At 41.9% G+C, this 21,903-nt stretch overlaps 2 protein-coding genes across 6 annotated transcripts in view; one reads left to right on the forward strand and one right to left on the reverse strand.

The window, feature by feature from the left end:
* The window catches only part of ZMYM1 (zinc finger MYM-type containing 1), a 67,251-nt gene extending 63,972 nt beyond the window's left edge, over positions 1–3,279 (forward strand). For both annotated transcript variants that reach the window (XR_009553791.1, XR_009553792.1), the window contains one exon: positions 2,976–3,279. The gene's annotated coding sequence lies outside the window, so the exon portion shown is untranslated. The remainder of the gene's footprint in view (positions 1–2,975) is intronic.
* On the reverse strand, positions 965–21,619 carry SFPQ (splicing factor proline and glutamine rich). 4 transcript variants are annotated; one of them, XM_060205881.1, is made up of 14 exons: positions 20,639–21,619; positions 19,487–19,675; positions 18,924–19,225; positions 18,584–18,679; positions 15,465–15,661; positions 15,285–15,369; positions 12,627–12,744; positions 12,081–12,129; positions 11,877–11,998; positions 6,466–9,410; positions 3,464–3,510; positions 2,770–2,850; positions 1,476–1,594; positions 965–1,055 (listed from the first exon to the last, which is right to left on the reverse strand). In XM_060205881.1, the coding sequence occupies exons 1-10, from the start codon at positions 21,500–21,502 to the stop codon at positions 9,273–9,275; spliced, it is 2,160 nt and encodes a 719-aa protein (XP_060061864.1). In that variant the 5' UTR covers positions 21,503–21,619; the 3' UTR covers positions 965–1,055; positions 1,476–1,594; positions 2,770–2,850; positions 3,464–3,510; positions 6,466–9,272. The 4 variants fall into 4 exon arrangements, with proteins under 4 accessions (XP_060061864.1, XP_060061865.1, XP_060061863.1 ...); XM_060205882.1 differs by lacking the exon at positions 6,466–9,410; XM_060205880.1 differs by lacking the exon at positions 1,476–1,594.
* Positions 21,620–21,903: the final 284 nt, after the last annotated feature.

Below are 21,903 nucleotides of genomic sequence, written 5' to 3' on the forward strand. Positions count from 1 at the left end.
TCACAGGCGGTGAAGCAGGTCTGCAGGTGTCTATCTTTCTCTCCCCTTCTCTGTCTTCTCCTCTCTCCATTTCTCTGTCCTATCCAACAACGAATTGTGTCAACAAGGGCAATAATAACCACAACGAAGCTACAAGGGCAACAAAAGGGGGGAAAAAATGGCCTCCAGGAGCGGTGGATTCATGGTGCAGGCAACGAGCCCAGCAATAACCCTGGAGGAGGGGGGGGGGAAATCAGTTTCTCTCATTATGTGGGACATTTATACAGTAAAATGAAAATCTTGTGACTGCACATTTGATGTCACCAAAGGGAATGGGAGGTGTGGAATACTGGTGATGTGCAGTATACATTTTATCTCAATGTATCTTTTTGGTTGAAGAAAACAGCTATCATCTTGCATGCCTGAGGTCTGAAACACTATGGGTTCAATCAATGGCATCATTGTATGCCAGAGATGAGCAGTATAACTTGGCTGCTTTCCTTTTTCTCAAAAATTTGACATTTTAGACATAGTCAGCTAAGGTGCACTATGATCAAGCCCCATTTACTTTTATTTTAATCCTGTTATGTTTGAAATTCTAGATTATTTTTTTTAAATATTTATTCATGAGAAAGATAGGGGAGAGAAAGAACCAGATATCACTCTGATACATGTGCTGCCGGGGATTGAACTCAGGACCTCATGCTTGAGAGTCCAATGCTGTATCCACTGCGCCACCTCCCCGGACCACACTCTAGGTTATTTTCTAAGTCAACAATGTTGTCGTTCCATTAATAAAACCGATAATGATGGCAACTTTAAGATTATCAGGTTCAACTGTTGAGGATTAAACTAGTAATTAAGAGGCTCTTTTAGATAATCCTTCTCTATGAAATGTTTTATTCACCTAGAAAACTGATGAAGTACTATGGAATTTTTAGAAATTAAGTGTCCTACCTAGAAACAAAACTAAAACAAATGATAATACAGTTTTAAAATGTTTTATTAATAATGACAAGTAGGTTGTTCATTCATTCCTGTCCTCTTCCTCACTGGTTTTCTTTAGTCACCTCATCCTGTCAATTGAAAAAAATATAACCATCAGTTTTCAAGCTCTCATTTATCATAACCATTAAATATCTTTATCCCAGTAAATAAATCTTTTATTTAAAGCAATTATCAGTGGAGCATGAGGTCCCTGGTATTACATGTGTCCAATTGCAATAATAATGAAAATTATTTTAATAAAATTTCTAGGAGCACAGTAGGTCCAGCCTTAGCGCAGTGGGTTATAGTGCACATGGTTCTAAGCTCAAGGAACAGCTTAAGGATCCCTTTCAAGCTCCCCACATGCAATGGGGTCACTTCACAAGTGGCAAAAAGCAGATCTGCTGGTGCCTATCTTTCCCCCTCCTCTCTTGATTTCTCTCTGTGCTATCCAACAACAGCAGCAAAGACAACAACATGGGGAACAAAAATGTTTGTAAAAGGCTGACCTCCAGGAGCAGTGCATTTGTGGTGTAGGCACTGAGCCGCAGCTTTTTTTTTAAAGGAAGAGCGGGAGGCTCCAAACATCAGTCCTCATCACCATCACAAGCCAAAACTGAACAATGCTCTTGGGGAAGGGAGAGGAGGGTATTATCAGCTCTTCTAAGTAGATTTCTTTTCATTTAATATGGAACTTCAATATTAAACTATTAAAACGTTTCCACTTTTCAGAATAGTGTCATATGCATGTGACCTTATTTACCCCCTAAAATGAAAGAGACCAGAGCCTCACTCCATTCATAATGTTGTATTTTGATTTTCATCATTCTTATGTCAGTGCTACAGATTGAACCCAAGGCTTCATATATAGGCATACCCCCCCCCCCAAGAGCCACTGCTAGAGCTTAGAGCCTACCCAATGAACCAACCATTCCTGGCAGCAGCTACTCTTTCCCTTTTCCTTGATAATTAGTGGCAGAGGAAGCAAGGAGAGACACTGAACCAGTGTTTTGAAGGTCCCTACCACATTCCAACCCCAAAGGTGGAGGCTTAGGGCATCAATGCAGTTAATCTGTGCACTTTACCCAGTACAGCAAGACATATGCTATGCTAAGTCATTTTCCTGACCAATTTAAAACAAGTCCCTGGGGTTTTTTTTTCCCCTTATCTTTTACTTTTCTTCAAGAGGCAGAGAAGTACATAAAGAGACCACAGTCCCAAAGCTGTCAATGTGAAGGAAACAGAACTGAATCTATATTGGCCATAACACATTATGTTCCTTTTATTATTTTTTCTTCCCCCCCCCCTCCAGGGTTATTGCTGGGCTCGGTGCCTGCGCCATGAATCCACCGCTCCTGGAGGCCATTTTCCCCTTTTTGTTGCCCTTGTTGTTGTAACCTCACTGTGGTTATTATTATTGCCATTGTTGATGTTGTTCGTTGTTGGATAGGACAAAGAGAAATGGAGAGAGGAGGGGAAGACAGAGAGGGAGAGAGAAAAGTAGCACCCGCAGACCTGCTTCACTGCCTGTGAAGTGACTCCCCTGCAGGTGGGGGGAGCTGGGGCTCGAACCAGGATACTTACACTGGGTCCTTGCACTTTGCGCCACCTGTGCTTAACCCACTGTGCTACAGCCTGACTCCCAAGTTCCTTTCATTTCTAAAGGGTGAATTCTAACCTAGACAACCCAATCAAGTTGTATAAATGCTCAAAGCTTTCAAGTAAAGCAAACTAAAGTGAGATTACTGTCATCCATAAGTTATTCTGATGGCTATTTAGAAAGTAAGAATTCACTGAACTTACCCAGATAGTTTCTCAGTTCATCAACTTAACCTTCCCTCTTGGCTGGCTCATGTTGTGTGATTTCTTGAAAATCTTATCCACCTATCATTACAAAATATCATTTTACAAGTTAGTTACATTTCCATTAAGGGAGAAGGGAATACTCTGACACTAATAAAAGGTACATTTAAATACTTTTTTCATTCACATTTTCTTTCTTTTTTAAGGTTTTATTTATAAGAAAGATGGGGGAGAGAAAGAACCAGACATCACTGGCACATGTGCTGCCAGGGATTGAACTCGAGACCTCCTGCTTGAGAGTCCAAAGCTTTATCACTGTGCCACCTCCTGGATCACTAATTCGCATTTTCTGTACTATCTTCTCTTAAACCTTCTAAGTCTGACAATTCTGTAATCATTCTCCGTCTTATTTCAACTCATACACCTATTTTTTAGCTCCAAAACATGTCAACGTGAAAACCTGATTATCATAAAGTATTACCTTAGTGGTGGTAGTTATCTTGTGTGTCTTTCCCCTTCCCCAAAACACTGCTGAACTCTAGCTTATGGTTGTGTAAGGATTGAACCTGGGGCTCTACAGAGACTCAGGCTTAAGTCTCTTTGCATAACCATCTATCCCAGCCCTGCGGTAATCATTTAAAGCCAGATACATTTCATTAAACCCAAAGTGCCCTACAAAACTAAAGAAACTTACTTCAAGTTAGTGAGTACTCCGTATCAGCCAACATCAATTATTCTTACCTAAAGAACAAAAAAAAAGTTAATATAGGTTATATCAAGGTTAGAAAATGCTAGTTAACGTCAAATTTTAAAGAGTAAAATTGCAGAGACAGATGGGGGGGGCAAGTTGCAGCATTAAAAAAAAAAAGGGAAAAAAAAAAGAAGGAACTTCATGAGGGGAAAAATCTATTATTCTTACATAAAGAATACACCTGAATCAGGATGAATCTTCTTAAACACAAGAGCCTAACTGCCATTTCCACCAGTCTGAGCACAATGAAGTTTGACTGCCATCCAAAATATACTATCCCTTATGTGAAGGTATGTGACAACATTTAACTCACCCATAAAGTTTTAACACAAGCTCTCTTCTCATATAAAAGCACATACCCAGCTCTGCACCCAAGTATGTCTTCTATGCTCAGGTGGACTGACCACACCTCCAAACAGGAGTCCTCTATGAATGCATTCCCCAATTCCAAAATACACACTGCAGTTGTTACCCTGCAATCTTTTATTTGCTCCATTATTTCCCCCTTTAAGTCCTCACTGATTTTAAGTTAGGGCACAGTAAGTTATGCCTTATCAGGACAGCAAGGGACTAGTTTCTGAGGAGAAAAATAAAAATTGACCTTGACAGGCAGGGCGCCAAGTTCGCAACAGAAAGATCAGCAAAGTTTGAAGTTTTTCTTACTATCATTTACTGCCAAGAATATTAGTTTCCTGTTGCACATGTACCATCCATAAGGGATACTATATCAATTTTCATTCTTATTCCATTCTCCCAATTGCCCTATTCTACATTCAGTCCTCCCCTTTTACCCAATAAAAAATCTTTTCAGCACTGGTGTTCAAAAACAACAATTTTATGGCTGATAGCTAATCAACAACTGTGGAGATTTCCACAGATGAATATAAAAAATTGCCAATCATTATCTAGCAGCAATGACGAATGAGGAGTAGTCAGATCCTCCGAATTCTTTCCTTAGCAGGCAGCCATTTGAAACTGCACTAGCTCAAAGAGCACTGCAACATTTATCAGCTAAAGCCAAAACCATACAAATGCCCAGAACAAACACCCAGCTCTCTAAAAACTGTCCAAAATTATGGGATAGGCTAAAAATGCAGGACTGCAGTGCAGCTGACAATGAGTAACAATAGGAGACATGCAACCCCATTAAGGTTAAAAGTCCAAAACTAGTCACACACATCTACTTATTGGGGATAAGTGAGACTGCTAGGAATCCTTGCAGGTTGCAACCGTAGTTGAAGAGCACTGATTACATTACTTTCATCTTTCAGAAAGCACCAGTATCTTGTTTTGTAGGCCTAACATTACGATTATATTTATATTCTGGCACCACACTTCTGAACATTACTATTCTCTTAAAAAGAATAAATTGGATTTGTAACAATAAAATACTATGAAATACAATGCAAGCACCTTCAGTATAGTGTTATCACTGAAACGCATTTATTCCCAAGCTTTCTCATAAAAAGCCCTCTGCACTAAGATTCACAAATTGTAGCTACATACAAATTAAAATCAGTAATAATTTCTTCAGTCAGACTTCTCATTCGAAAGTGCAAGTCTATCTCAAATAAACAGAATGAAGCAAAATTAGTCCCCCACCCCAATGATGTTCCTTAAGTCCTTACAAGTACATGTTCTCAAAATTTTAACTGACTGCATAACAATATTTCCAGTCACTAAATCACGGTGATAGCAGATGGCCATCATCTTAGTGAATTATGCCACAGTAAAGCCCACCAGAGTTGTATGCAAATTTAGCGACAAGTGTCACTAAATATTATGTTCAATCTGCACTGTGATATTAGTTGCTAAACTAGTTACCAATTGCTCTTTTAGAGTAGAGTCATGAACTACATATTTAAGTACAATCTGTCCCCAACTTGTGAATTGTCAGAGTAAGCCATTTTCTTTGATACAATGGTGGTAAGTCTCATAGTCATGAAGTTTTCACATTCACATTTATGCAAAGTAGACCAAACTTTCCAGTTAATAGAGAAGGCATCATACATAAGAACTATTTCTCATGCATGCTAGCTACAAAGCAGTTCAGAGACCAATGTTAAGTTGTATTGAGGTCTGGAACATCAGCTGATGTAAAATCTAAGTCCTAAGCAACAAAAGATGCTTCTGAAAACTTAAAAAAAAAAAAGGATATATAAAACATTTTCTATTATATCCGCTAAAGCTAAGGGGCCCAAAAAACAGACTACTCTGAACATTTGTGGTTACCCTGTAGAATACGACGAGGTCTTATAGTTGGGAAGTTGTTTCCCAACATTTATTCAACTGTAGGCAAGTCAAAGTGCCACACCACCACTTCCCCCAGGTTTAGAGTATAGACATATTTAGACAAGTCACATAACTTGAAGCTAGTCACGTTAGATTCCCACCTAGACCCAAGTTAAGTGTTCCCATGGAGTCCATTAAAAAAAAATTACATTATTAGAAAAAAATTTCTTTCCCACTTTACTCAATTCAAACTACTGAAGTGAAGTAATTGCCAAGATTTTTAGTTTGAAATTACTGATACTGCTGACCTATGAGGTCAGTTTGCTGCAACAGAAACAAACTATCACATTACACACATCAGTGTCAGGGTGCTAAAAAGCACTGTTTTCCCCCAAGTATGGTTTGTTTCCCTCCCCCACACCACTCATGTATTCCAAGTTGTCTTCAGTTACAATGCAACTAAAAACCACACAACTATGTCACATGTGCCAAAGAATCAAGTTTGCACTTTTTACCTGAGAAATGCAACAACACTGAATTCTGCCTGACAATTACAGCTCTAAACCCAAGCCCACACAGTTTTAACATAAGCTAGCTTTACAAGTGTTAGGTGCTGCACTGTAATTTCATCGTCAGAAGTGTGATGTCAGAATGCCCACGGAATAAAAGTACATAGCAAGTCACCAAGTTAGATTATATTGCTTGTTACCTACCTGTATGCAGTCGGCAATGAGAATCTTGGAGCAAGCAGGAATACTACATCCGGATCCTAATGTCCATTGCCATTTGCGGTACTACGTTCCTCACAGTTACGCACTGCAGAAATGCTGGCTAAACGCAGTTATGTAGCAGGCCACTACTTTAATAGTGCATAATTGCAGTCCATGAACACCAGAAAATATTCCATCACAACTTAGTGGCTTGCCCAAGAACAGCCAAGTATCTAAATTTTTATCTGCCATGTGTCACTGCACAGGTGTGACCTTACAACTTCCCAACTATCTCTTTATGTTAGTGATATAAAATAGAGTGGTAGGTTTAAAACGTTTTCAAGAACTTAGCATTCTAAGAGGATTGTGGTTTCACTAACTACTGTGAGCTAATAGAACAGTTACACTAGAGACTCTTAGAGAATGCAGTTCTTTAAAAGTTTAACACAACTATCAGTATTCCTCTTAACACAAAATTATGAGGAAATGAAGAGGAGGAAATGGGGGTTTCTTTAAACAAGGAAAAATGACTAAAATACTTGAAAAATACTACCATCCCTTTCCCAAACAAACTTATCAAAACTGACCTAAATTCACATTAGGCTTAAAGTTTTGTGTCCGTTGCAAGACTTGAATAGCTTACATCCCTTGGTACACTGCTATTTACAGTGATCAATCAAGTCAAAGCTTGAAACCAAGCAACATTATTTGCTAAACAATGTTTAGCAATTCTACAGCCCACAGTAAGGCTATGAAAAGCCACAACTGTAAGGAGATTATGCATCCTTCACCACTCTTCAAAGGTACAGTGCTACCAAAAGATTATTTTAGGGGTCTGTGCCAGCATCCCTTATAAAGAAAGGCATGTAATCTGAAAAATAAACTGAAACATTAATTTTATAGGCAGATTTCCCCATCTCCCACCAGCCCCCACCCCATACATTCAAATTCACCCTCTATGGGTGTCCCATGAACACCCCATGTCTTATTCATGGAGTCCCTATAATACAATTTGGTTAAATTGTAATGGACTCCTTTCTTATCAAGACTCTTTTTTCTATACAGAAAATGTCCTTTGTATCACCAATTGACTTGGTAATTCCTCATTGATACAAGTGTAGCTATCCATAATTCAAAATCCCTTGGTAAGAAGAAATGAGATTCTCTCCCTTAATTAGCTCACCATGTACCTGTCACAAAACTGGAATTTGGTGACATGCCTTTTATTCCATTCTACTAGTATCTTACTTTTTAGTATTATCCAGTTTCCTATGCAAAAAAGTGTAATTGATTTCAACAAAAGGTCTTTTTACTCAGGCATAAAACTAAACTTCAGTACTATTAGCATAATTTTAGAAGTTTACTTTTTGCCAATTAGTACCATAGCAGAAGTTCCATTCCATAATGAAAACTAATACACAAATTTGATTTTAAGTGTAACTAAGAACACAGCCAAACATTCAGTGTATCTACTACTATGTTGTTTCTCTACTAATGTATTTACACTGGAATAGCAGGTTTCTACTCTAAGACAACAGTTAACAATCTACTTTTAATATTAAGTCAAAATGTCTCATATTCTGATGGAAGCTTCCTCAATGAAGTTGACACAAACTGACAACACCATCGAAGTACTCCAAAACTTTATGGTGGGAGAAAAGGACATTTGTACTGAGTAGCATGAGCAACTCTCCAAATAAACTTTCCAGGTTAAAAAAAGTTAAATTTATAGTGAGAATGGTCTCATCTACAACCTATTAACAATCCCCAACTTCCTCTTAGAAAAATATATTTTTAAGGCCCTACAAATTTGCCCAGCAGAAGTAACACGAAGAGATACAAAAGTTACAAGAACTTCTATTCTAGCTATACCTCCTTCATCATGGTTACTGAAACACCATTTCAAGTAGAATTTTTAAGACTTAACTCCCATCTCTAGAAATCACTAGAAGTAATACATGAATGAAAAGACTTCATGTTTAACAATCTTTAATTCAAATATGAAAGTTGGATACAAGCCATTGATAGGGCTTGGGACTTGTTCTTTTAGAAAACAAGGATGGAGGAAGGACTGCAACAACATGGTCTTCTCTACTTCAAAATCTTTGAAGGAAAGGTTAGATCAAAGGCCATCGAAGAGCCATTTAGTTATACCCACTTTCTCCCCTATCAATAATCTTACACCCATTCCATAATCTTAATACACATTCCTGAAGGTTTACAGTTCAGCTTTGCTTACAGAACCATTTAAAAATACTTAGCACCAGCTTGCTTCCTGTAATGCCAAATAAATCAAACTACTTCAATATGCATTTTTAAAACAAGGGGGATACTTATTTGTGGAAAGCAATATTTAACCTACAAATATTTCCCAAAAATGGCATATGCCATTTGAAGGTCTAAATACTCTCATGCTTTCAAAGTGGAATATGTATAGCCTAATGTGCATAGAAGCATGAATGGCAAGGTTGAAGATCAACATTATAACTATTTTTTTTCTATTTATTTGAAGCACAGTAAAAAAAAAAAATTGGTACACTTTGGAAATTCAGTGGCACAAGGTACACTGCCATAACTTGAGGGACATTATACAGTTAAAAAAAAAAAAACCAAAAAGAAAAAAATTCCCATTTCAAACACTGCATTACATAATTGTACCTGCCCAAACAGACCATTTACAAATATTAGGTCAGTAAACTGCTAACATCCATAAAAAGGTAGCTTTCTTACTAAAATGCAAGAATTTAAAAGATTGGTATCTAAACAAGAAAAGACAAAAACAAACTGGAATGAAAGCCAAGATATCACATCTAAAATCGGGGCTTTTTGTTTGGGCCTTCATACTCTTCTCTCCCTCTACCATATCCTGCTGGAGTTCCAGGCCCCATTCCTCTAGGACCCTGTCCACCCACAGGTCCCGCACCTCCCTGCCCAAAGCGCTCAGTACGCTATTGGAACAGTAATTAACAGTTCATTATATGTAGTTGATGTCCATGTGTGTTAAGTAAATATTTTAGAAGGTTCCGTAGTCAACGTTCGTCGATACAATCACCAATGAGTCGATCCACAGGTACCGGGAACATAGAAAGGAAAAAAGGGTAATTTGAAAATTAGTTTACGATAATACATGCCTTGTGGTATGTTCCCACTTGAGCCATTCTCATATACCTGTTTCAAAGAATAGATCTTCCCTGCAGTGCTAAAAAATTTAAGAATTAGTACAGATGTGAAAACCCATTCCAGTATGAGTCAAGAAATTTCACATCGGATTAACAACCCACTGAAAACTGAAATTCTTTCAAGGTCTGGACAGGAATTTAATTTCCAAGTAAGCCTAACAAGCCCAACCAGACAGATCCAATTCACTCAAATGAAGTCCAAAGACCTACTCACCAATTAGTGGTATGTATTGTGTAAGAAACCTTGTGCTTTTCAAGATCTTAAGACACATCTGCTAAGTTGCAGAAATCTTAAATTTCAAAGTTTTTGTAAAATGCTACCAGACTACAAAAAGGAAAAGCATGAAAGACTTGTCAATTTAGTCACTTAACCGGCACAGTAACTTGACTTCAAGTGTTGCCATGTTCTCACAGGTATACATCAGCTTCATAGCCATCGCTATTAACCAGAGACAACTAGGTTCCCAGTACTATCAGTACTGTTCACAAACTGAATTTACAGCCCACCACCCTCAAAGAGCCCAAACTTTCCCAGTTAAGCTTCTGCAAAGTCCAGTAACATTTAGTTATGATTCCAAGCTTTGGCTATCACTCACAAAGCTTAACACCAAGCCTAAGTGACTGCAATAAAGCAGTGCCTTAGTTATTCCATCTTGTGTTTTGGCAATTCTAGTTTTAGAAAAGTCTAAGTAGCTAAACAGAAAGTCCCTGTGTATGTATGTAAGCATATACTACCTAATCCCATTTCAAATAAACTAGTTACTAAAGTTGTAGGGTACACTAAATGTCAGGGTTTAAATGTTCCTGCACAAGTAATTTAAATGTGTTTTCTACAAAGTACACATTTAGTTGAAAGGCTTAAAGCTCAAACCTTTAGAAATTATTTTTCAATGATCTAACATTTTCACTTTTTGAGTATACTATATATCTCAGAAAACAAAAAAATACAGTGTTTAACAATTACACTATTTGTTTCTTAGAACCCAGAGAGCTTTATCTATTATAGAAAACAGAACCTTTACTATGGGAACAGTAAGTCAAATGAGCTATTGATAATTTGATACACATCTACAATCTGCATTCTAGGAAGCATCAAGATCAAAATGTTGCCTATAGATAAAATTTAAAAGATTCAATCTTAAGCTTACAGCACTACCTTTAACCCACCAACTATACAATTCTCAAAAGCCTCAAGTAGAGGCCTAGGCCTGGGAAGTAGTGCAGCAACAGTAGTAAGCCCAAGTTCCTGAGTTCAATCCTTGCCATGTGTATGCTAGATGCTGCTCTGGACTCTCCTATCAGAATAAATCTTACAAGATTTAAGAGGTGAAGGCCCATATTAAGTTCTTTCACTCCTATATGTAGACTGAATCTATTAAACTACATGCTGCAGCTTCCCTCCTTTCCCAAAGTTTGCAGGTAGACTTCTTAGATTCAACTGTTGTGAAAATATAGTCTCCCCTAACCCCACTTCTAAAACCAGTACTGTTATCCTAATATTTTTAAAATCCCAACAACCACTCAGACCAATTCACTTGATATCTGTAAAGTTTCCTGACAAACTATCTATAAAGCTAAGCCACTGAAACATCATGAAGTGTCAGGTCAAATACACACAACTGTTTATGTTTAAAAATCACTGATTTTTGCTACCCTGTTGCCAAGTAGAGATGTCAAGTTTATTTTAGAAAGTGTTACCTATAGACAGGCCCAACAGGTGGGTAACGACGAGTCAATCACTAAATAATTCCCTTTTCATGGGTAGAAGCCACACCAAATATAGGTCAAATTTCTATGTCACTAAAGCATGCCTATAGTAAAAACTACAAGTCTGATTCATTATGGCAAATACCAGCTTAATAAGTGAGTTTGCCATTTAACTACTCTCAGATGTAGAATAATCAGGTCCGTTATCTAAAGTTTGAATCTGATTTGCCAAGCACCGAAGTGACAAAGTACACAAGCAATGTAATAGAGGAAGCACCTAAATCTACTTGTTGCCATAGTAATTTCCCATACAACTAACATCATTGATTTTTCACTGGCAACCTTATCTTTTAGGCTACCAGAGTTCTTCAAAATTGCCAAAATAATCTTCAATATTATAATTTACATGAGGGGGATCTAAAAAAAAGAGGTCCAGCCACCTCCTTAAAACACACACGCGCGCGCACACACACATTAAGTGGTCAAAGCAAGAACTTCCTTGGCACGATGTCCCTCAAGATACATTACCATGTCGCTTCCCATCATGGAACCACTCATGGTTGCTGGTGGAACTCCAGGATTAGCTTCATAACCTATGCCACCGCCACCACCTAGAGGTGGGAATTTCTGGCCTCCTGAACCATAGGGATCTAGGGGAAATAAAAATGCTGGTTACAATTCAACCAGAATATTTATACCCAATGGTACTGGCAATTCAATTTTCATACTTACCTCCCATGTTCATTGCTCCTCCACCACCCATTCTCATGTCTCTTTCTCTCTGGGGGGGAAAAAAAAAAGACCCCTTTTATATACTTGCACTATACTCTTACTAACACTCAAGAGTATAATCAGCTGTCCATAAATTAAATGGTTCACAATACAGGTTTTTTTTTGACACCAGGGTTATAGATTAGGTGAAGTGCGCACATGAATGAATCCACAGCTCCAGGCAGCATTTTTCCTTTTTTTTTTTTTCCTTTTCACAGAATTGAGATAAGAGTAGACAGAGACCTGTAGCACTGTGTCAGCTCTGTGTCAACCTCTCGTGAAGCATTCCTCCCTTCAGGTGGGTGGGTGGGTGGGGGTTTGTCCCTGAACCCGGTTCATTTACACATGGTGACATGCATGTTCTTCAGTGCACTACGATCCATCCTGTTCAAAATACTCTCAAACTGCATCCAGACATTTTGATCCCCCAAACAACAGATTCATTTCATATATACTATTAATATTAGTATATTTGTTCTCCAATTAGATTTCAATAAAATAACTTACTGGATCCATGTAGCCCATCCGGCTATAACTTTCCTCTCTTTGGCGTCTCATCTGTTCTTCCATTTCACGTTGACGAATCATCATCTCTTCTTCTCTTCTACGTCGCTCCTCCTCCTGCCTAAAAATATTCAAATGCAAACTAGAATGTTAGCTATATATTTTAAAATAAATCTTATAAAACTATCTCTAGGAAAATCCAGGTTTCATTCAGCAAATGCAATAAAAGCATGGATGGTGATATTTAGGACAAAAGCTGTAAAGACTAAAGCAAATAAAGCACTAAAGAAAAACATGTTTAGGGGCCAGGTGGTGGCACACCTGGTTGAGCGCATGTTACAGTGAGCAAGAATCAGGTTCAAGACCCCGGTCCCCACCTGCGGGGGGGGGGAAGCTTTCCAAGTGATGAAGCAGGGCTGCAGGTGTCTCTGTGTCCCTCTCTCCCCTCTTCCTCTCAACTTCTGGCTGTCTCTATCCAAAAAATAAAGATTGAGACTCGGGGTGGTAGTGCAGCGGGTTAAGCACACGTGGCGCAAATCGTAAGGACCCGTGTAAGGATCCCAGTTCAAGTCCCCAGCTCCCCAATTGCAGGGAGGGGTTGCTTCACAAGTGATGAAGCAGGTCTGCAGGTGTCTTTCTCTTCCCATCTTATCCCTCCTCTCTCCATTTCTCTGTCCTATCCAACAATGACATCACTAACAATAACTACAACAATAAAACAAAGGCAACAAAAGGGAATATTTTTTTAATTATAAAAAAACACTTAATATTACCTATTGGATAGACAAAAATTGAGAGGGTGGAAGACAAGAAACATTTGCACCTCTGCTTTCCCCCTTAAGATGGGGACCAGGAACTTGAACCTGGACCCTTGCACACTGAGTGATTAACCAGGTGAACCACCACTACCAGGCTGGATATTGTACTTAATCTCTATGTACTTTAAAAAAAATGTTTTTACCTACAATGTTTCTCTTTTGTCCCCAACCCAGACCAATGCTTAACTCTGGCTTTTGGTGGTGGTAGTGACTTTGAAGTCTCAAGCATGAAAGACTATTGCATACCAACAGCTGTTTGTTTTCCCAGCACAAGTATATCTTAAAAGATAATGTTAATTCAGAAACAAAGGTTTAATTAAAAAAAAAAAAATTTTAAGGGGAGTCGGGCTATAGCGCAGTGGGTTAAGCACAGGTGGCGCTAAGCACAAGGACCCGCATAAGGATCCTGGTTCAAGCCCTGGCTCCCCACCTGCAGGAGTGTCGCTTCACAAGCGGTGAAACAGGTCTGCAGGTGTCTATCTTTCTCTCCCTCTCTCTGTCTTCCCCCTCCCCTCTCCATTTCTCTCTGTCCTATCCAACAACAATGACAACAATAATAACTACAACAATAAAACAAGGGCAACAAAAGGGAATAAATAAAAATAAATATTAAAAAATATTTTTTTAAAAAATTTTAAGATAAAGTCAGAGAAAACTGCAGCGCAGATTCCTGTAGCATGGTGAGGGCTGGAACTTAAATTGGGTCATGCCCATGGCAAAGCAGCACACTATTCAAATCAACTGTTTTTGCCAGCCCACCCCTAACCTTTTAAAAATTACCACCCACCAGGGTTGTTGCTGGTACCTACATGAGGAATCTACCTTTCCCAGTAGCCAAGGTACATTTATCTTTTTTGATAAAACAGAAATTGAGAGGAATAAGGATGAACAATCGACAAAAGCTGCAGACCTGCTTCACCTTTTGCTAGTGTCCCCCTACAGGTAAGGAAATGCAGGAGTTTGTGTGAACCACTGCCTATAGCCTATAAGCCCCCTTCAACGCTTCTTTAACAATGTTTTTTAAAAACATTTTTAAAATGTTTTATTTATTAATGAGAATGATAGGAAGAACCACACCACTCTGGTACATGTGCTGCTGGGGACTGAACTCAGGACCTCATGCTTGAGCTTCCATTGCTTTATCCACTGTACCACTCCTGGATCACCACCCCCTAAGGTTTTCAATGTGTTTTTTTTTTTGTCTCCAGGGTTTATCACTGGGGCTTGATGCCTACACTACAAACTCACTGCTCCTGGATGCCATCTAACCCCCATTCTTGTTGCCCATGTTATTGTAATTGCTGTTGTTGGACAGAACAGAGAAGGGAAGACAGAGGGGGAGAGAAAGATGACACCAGCAGACCTGCTTCACTGCCTGTGATCCCTCTGCAGGTGGGATGCCTGGGGCTCAAACCAGGATCCTTACACTTAACCCAGTGCACTACCACCTGGCCCCCAAATGTAGTTTTGCACTTGTCCTTGTTTTTTATTGTTTTGGTTATTATTGTTATTGATGTCATTAGAACAGAGAGAAATGAAGGAGGGAGAAAGAGACACCTGCAGACCTGCTTCACTACCTGTAAAGTGACTGCCCTGTAGGTAGAGAGCTGGAGGCTTGAACCAGGATCCTTAAGCCTGGCCCTTGTGCTTTGCGGCATCTGCGCTTATACACTCCCAGCTGACTCTTCTAGGACACACACAGAGAAATGTAACATTGCACTACTCCAATGTTTATGCAGTTTCTTTCCCCTCAGCATGGTGTTCCCATCCGCAGCTGGGGCTCCTTCCATTCATAGTACTCTTGCAACTAGTGAGCAATCACCTTTATGTAACAAAATTTTACCTTAACTGCATTTCTTTACGTTTCTGCATTTCTTGATTGTGAAGTTCTTCCATTCGCCTCAGTTCTTCCTGGCGCCTCATTAGATCTTAACATAGGAAAATTAAGATTTGAGGTTCACATAAATAAGCCTTGAAGTTCCAAGCACATATAACTGTGTTATTTAAGGTCAGCAAAACTTACCTTGACGCAAAAGATTTGCCTGATGCTCATGATAGGCATCTTCCATTTCACTTTCCAATTTGTCCTTTGCATCTTTCATGTTTTTTTCAACTTGTTCTCGTTGCTGTTTTTCCATTTCATCCAGGGACTTCCACCGCTGGGAATATTCATATTCAAATGTGCCATGCTGAGCAAATCGAGGAGGGGTTTCTCTTTCCCTTATAAAGCAAAACATGAACCAATTTATTAATTAACACAGTACTCCTACCTAGTTGCCTTAAAAACATCCATCTTTGCACAGCTATATACAAGATGTTGGGTATTATACATCAAATCCTAACAACGGGACTTTTCAAAGTTAATCCAATTACCAAATTAATGTGATAACAATAACTATCCGTTGTCTTCTTGAAGGAACCTCACATTTCCACTATAGAGCCTATTTTCCCCAGTCCTGGAACCTTAGGGTGGGGCCCACTTCACTGCATGCTGCTCTCAATTCATATCAAATTATATTCAATGCAACAAGTGCCACCCCAGCATGCTTCACAACTGTGTCCAGAGACTTCAGGTGTGGAATGACAACCCTTCAGCTTCATTACTTGGGTGAGACCTTTCCTTTCATAGGATTCTCTAATTCCATTCCAGGTGGTTCACCTCCTAACAAAGTCCCAAAACCTAGATATAGACCAGGTCCCCTGAGATAGAGCATATGTTCACACGTATCCATAAACTAGGGCAAAATATATACCTGAAAGCAAAGTACAGGATAGTCTGTAGTGAGCAACACCCCCCCCCCCAAACACTTCATCTGCATGATTCCAGCCTGTAGGTCCATAATTGGTCAACAATTTGTTTGGCTTTGTATGTCAACTCTCTTTTCAGCCACCAGGTTCCAGATGCCAGCCAGCATGATGCTGACCAGACTTCCTTGGACAGACGACCACACCAATGTGTCCTGGAACTCTGATTCCCCAGAGCTCCACCCTACTAGGGAAAGAGAGAGGCAGACTGGGAGTATGGATCGACCAGTCAATGCCCATATTCAGTGGGGAATCAATTACAGAAGCCAGACCTTCCACCTTCTGCATCCCACAATGACCTTGGGTCCATACTCCCAGAGGGATAAAGAATAGGAAAGCTATCAGGGGAGGGGATGGGATATAGAGATCTGGTGGTGGGAATTGTGTGGAGTTGTAGCCCTCCTATCCTATGGCTTTAATTAATGTCTCCTTTTTTAAATAGATAAAAATTATAAATAATAAAATCCATCTTTTCCCTGGCCTATGAAATGAATGCTAAAAGGCAAACAAACCATTTCGGTTCATACAAAAATACAAATCCTGGAATGATAAAATGAGGGCATTTCCATCTCCTTAATTGTTTCCTAAGTCATATTTTTGAAGATTTTACTTTTTTAAATATTTATTCCCTTTTGTTGACATTGTTTTATTAATGTAGTTATTAGTTGTCATTGTTGAATAGGATAGAGAATCGGAGAGGAGGGGAAGAGAAAGATAAGACACCTGCAGACCTGCTTCACCGCCTATGAAGTGACTCCCCTGCAGGTGGGGAGCTGGGGGCTTAAACTGGGATCATTACACCAGTCCTTGAGCTTTGGGCCATCTGCACTTAACCCACTAGAAAGAACCAGACATCACTCTTGTACATGTGCTGCAGGGGATTGAACTTAGGACCTCATGCTTGAGACTAATGCTTTATCCACTGCGACATGAACTCAAAATTTGATGGCTGTATTTTGTGAAACCATTTCTTTCTAAAGTTTGCATACAAAGTTACTTTTGTCAAAGAGTTATATTATTTTAATTTTTTATTTAATTTATTATTCTTTACTTTTTGGATAGACAGCCAGAAATCAAGAGGGAGGAGGTGATAGGGAGAGACAGAGACACATCTGCAGTCCTGCTTCCTCTTCCAGGTGGGGACCAAGGTCTGAACCTGGGGCCCTTGCACATTGTACTACATGCACTCAACCAGGTGGCCACCACCTGGCCCCTTTTTTATTGTCTTTTTTTATTGGAGACAGCCAGAAATTAAGAGGGAAGGGGTTAATAGAGAGGAATACAGAGACACCTGCAGCGCTGCTTCAACACTTGTCAAGCTTTCCCCCTGCAGGTGGGGACAGGGGCCAAACCTGGGTCCTTGTGCATTGTAACATGTGCACTCAACCAGGTATGACACCACCCAGCTCTTTATATGTATGAGAAAGATAGCAGACAAATGACCAGACATCACTCTGGTACGTATGCTGGCATAGATTAAACACAGGATCTCATGCTTTGCAGTCCAATGCTTTATCTATTGTGCCATCTCCTGGCCAACCAACCTCAAGGGATAAAGGGCTTCCATTTTTTTTTTTCCTCCAGGGTTATTGCTGGGCTCGGTCTCTGCACCATGAATCCACCGCTCCTGGAGGCCATTTTTCCCCCTTTTTGTTGCCCTAGTTGTTGCAGCCTCGTTGCGGTTATTATTGCCATTGTTGACGTTGCTTTGTTGTTGGATAGGACAGAAAGAAATGGAGAGAGGAGGGGAAAACAGAGAGAGAGGGGAGAGAAAGACACCTGCAGACCTGCTTCACCGCCTATGAAGCGACTCCCCTGCAGGTGGGGAGCTGGGGGCTCGAACCGGGATCCTTATGCAGGTCCCTGCGCTTTGCGCCACGTGCGCTTAACCCATTGCGCCACTGCCCCAGGGCTTCCATTTTAAAAAATGATGAAACTTACATATCATGCAGTAGCCCAAAGAGAATATCAAGAACAATCCCTAACCATCTGAAATTCATTTTACTTATTATTGGATACAGACAGAAATTAAAAGGAGAGAAAGAGTGAGGGAGAGAGACAAAGACACCTACAGCTGCAGCCCTGTTTCACCACTTGTGAAGCTTTCCTCCTGCAAGCAGGGACCAGGGGCTTGAACCTGGGTCCCTGTGCACTGTAATGTGAGTGCTTAACCAGGTATGCTAATCCCTGGCCCTTGATAATCATTTAAAAACCTTTAAAATTTTCATAAAACTCATATCCATTTAAAATTGTGCATTTTAAGCAACAGTGAAAAACTACTACATATAAAGCATACTCATACATAATAACACTGGTCAAAACGATTATTAGTCTTACTTTTGATACATTGGATTCTTCTGTGCAAGTTTTTCAGGAAGACCATCCTCATCATCTAACTGTTCAAGTGGTTCCACAATAACTGGACGAGGGGTTCTGTTAATGAAACGGTCCAACACATAAGTTTGTTTTATAAAATTATTGTAAAGACGGAGAAATTGAGAAGGGAGGAAATAGACATCACTGGAGAACTTCTTCCCCCCCCCCAGGTGGGGACCAGGGGCTTGAACCCAGGCCCTTCTGCACTGTAATATTCACTTAGCCAGGTGCACCACAGCTGAGCTCCTTATGCAATTTTTATACAAACTGGTAAACAAAAATTACTAAGCACAAAACTTACGTTGTCAGTAAGAAAACACCTTCACTGCATCTTTCGAATGCTTTTCTTGCAGCTGGTTTTGAAGCAAATTCAACAATGCCTTTCCCTGTAGATCTTCCACGATCATCCACAATTACAACTGCTCTTTCAATAGGACCGAACTGGCTAAAGGCTTCTTCCAAGAGTTCATTGGAAACGTAAGGTGAAAGATTACGGACTGACAGGGCTGCAGCATGTGTGGCAAAACGAACTCGAAGTTGTCTACCCCTCATGGGTGTATCATCAAGTTCAGCTTTAGCAATTTCAGCCAAAGCTCTGGATTCCTAAAAGTATCAGACAGGTTCATTAATGACCTCAAATTATGCCACACTTCAGTTGTCTTGAGCCCACTGCCACTCCTCATTCTTTCTCTCTACCTTTCTTAGGTACCAGCAACACAACATACAGAAGTTCTATTTTTCCTGTAACCACCTTACTCTAGGCATCAAAATCAACATGTTAACACGTCTATAGTTGCAACTATGACCCTTTCAAAATATGACCCTTTCATATGACCTTTACATAATAGGGAGTAAAACACTCACAAGTTTAATAAAACCGAATCCTTTGCCTTTGTTGATGAAAACTTCTCCTGGTTCTCCATATTTAGCAAATAGTCTTTTGAATTCATCTTCTGTGATATCAGCAGGCAGATTCCCAACAAACAACCGGCAACGCTGAGTGTAAGTTTTCTCTCCGGGCCTCCTCAAGAGAGCCAAGTTCGCTTTAAATCCCTAGTGAGAAAAACGTGACTTAAAACTTCAGGGACGGGTGGGGGTAGATAGCATAATGGTTATGCAAAGAAACTCTCATGCCTGAGGCTGTGAAGTCCCAGATTCAATGCCCTGCACCACCATAAACCAGAGCTGAGCAGTGCTCTGGTGTTTTTCACTGTGTCTTTCTCTGCATCTCTCTCAAAAATAAAAATAAATAAATAAAAAAAACTCCAGGGACCTTGGTGGGCAGGGCACAGCAGCACTGCATTTTCTCCATCAACTGGTCACCCTTTCTGTTTAAAATCTAAAGTGAATAGCCAACATAATCCTAACATCCAATGCATTTAATACTCTTTAATATTTTTATTTATTATTGGATAGAGACAAATAGAGAATGGGGAGATAGACACCTGCAACCCTGTTTCACTACTCATAAAGCTGTCTCCCTGCAGGTGAGGACCAGGGTCTTGAACCTGGGTCCTTGTACTGTAAAGTAAGTGCTTAACAAGGTGCGCCACCTCCTGGCCTCATAATGTGCACTCTTAAGAACAGACAAACAGCGCTCACGAACGGGATTATAAAAACTTGCAGCCGCAGGAGCCACAAATCTACTCGGTTCCCGACAGAAATTAAACAAAGAAACAGGCCCAAAGTTCGTGATCACGTGAGTGCGCCTGCGCTTTTCAGTCTCAACGGCCCCGCTCCACGCAGCCCTACACTTCAGGGTCCACAACGGTGCCCAGGTCCCGCATACTGGAGCAGCCCCGTCAGAGCGTCTGCCCGCTCCCTTCCTCGGTCCCGCGCCCGCCGCAAGCCTGCCAGCCGGTCCGGGCCTCCAGCCCCGCCCCCAGGCCCGAGCGCAGGCGCCCTTTCCGGTCGCCGACAAAATGGAGGACCGAGCGGGAGGGGGCGGGGGAGGGGACGGTAATGGGGGCGCCGCCATCTTAGGGAAACCGCCGCGTCGCTGCGGGGCCCACTCACCTCCGAGTCGGAGATCTTCTCCTCGGTTCGCCCGCCTGGTCCGCCGGGTGGGGGGCCCTGGTGGTGCTGCTGGTGGTAGGGCGGGTGGTGCTGCCGGCCGCCGCGGGGCTCCCCGCCGCCTCGGTGCGGCGGCTTGGGATGGCCGCCAGGCGTGCTCAAGCCTGGGGCGCCGCCGGGCTTCGGCCCGCCAGGCATCTTGCCGCCTTTAGGGCCGCCCGGTCCTGGCCCCTGCTTGGGCCCGGGCCCCGGACCTCCGGCGGAGGGAGGCGGCGGGCCTGTGGTCTGCGGAGGCGTGGTGGGAACCCCGCTGCTCGGCTGCGCTGGCGGCGGAGGCCCGGGGGGCGCCGAGGTGACGGCGGGCGGCGGAGTCGGGGTGGGCCCTGGGCCTGCAGGAGCCCCAGACGCCGGAGGAGTGGCGGGCGGCGCCGAGCCGGAGGCCGGAGGGGCGCTGCCTACCCCGGGAGCCGTACCGGGCCCCTGAGGAACGACAGGCTTCGCCGAGTCTTGGGGCGGCTGCGGCGGGAGCGGCTGCGGCGGGAGCGGCTGCGGCGGGTGCTGCTGCGGCTGCGGCGGCGGCTGAAGCGGCGGCGGCTGAAGCGGCGGCGGCTGCAGCGGCGGCGGCTGCTGTGGCGGTGGCTGCTGCGGCGGCGGCTGCTGCTGCTGTTGATGGGGAGGCGGTGGCGGGATGGGAGGTTTCGGTCCACCCTGGACTGGGCCGGGGCCCATGGGTCCGCGGTTCTGATTGAGGCCCATGCCGGGAGGCGGGGAGCGGAAGTCGTGAAGCCCGCCACGGCCACCGCCTCCTCCGCGCCGGTGAAAACCGCCACCGCCACCGCCGCGGCTCCGGAACCGATCCCGAGACATGTCTGAGATCAAGGGACGGTCGAGGCAGAAGCGGAGAAGACGCTCAGGAAACCTGGAGGCCACCTTGCTTCCAACAAGATGGCGGACGACACAGGCGGTGTCGCCGCCTTTGTCCTCTCCTTATATAGGACAGCTCACATGGCCCCGCCCACACAGGGATTGGTAGCTCCAACAGCCAATTGAAAGTACGCTCCTCGATGACACTAACTTACGTAGTAGTAATCTTTCCTATTGGTTATCGAATGAGAGGCGGGAGGCATTGCGTGGGCTGAAGTCTCCAGTTGGCCAATGCGCGTAAAAGAATTTGGCTGTGGGCCACTGTGATTTGCTGGGGAAAATTTGAATGAGTATTGTCCCGGACGAGTCTTGCGGTGAAAGCAACTATCCTCATTCCTGTGGGT

Source organism: Erinaceus europaeus, chromosome 13, assembly GCF_950295315.1.
Source record: "Erinaceus europaeus chromosome 13, mEriEur2.1, whole genome shotgun sequence".
Lineage (NCBI taxonomy): Eukaryota > Metazoa > Chordata > Mammalia > Eulipotyphla > Erinaceidae > Erinaceus > Erinaceus europaeus.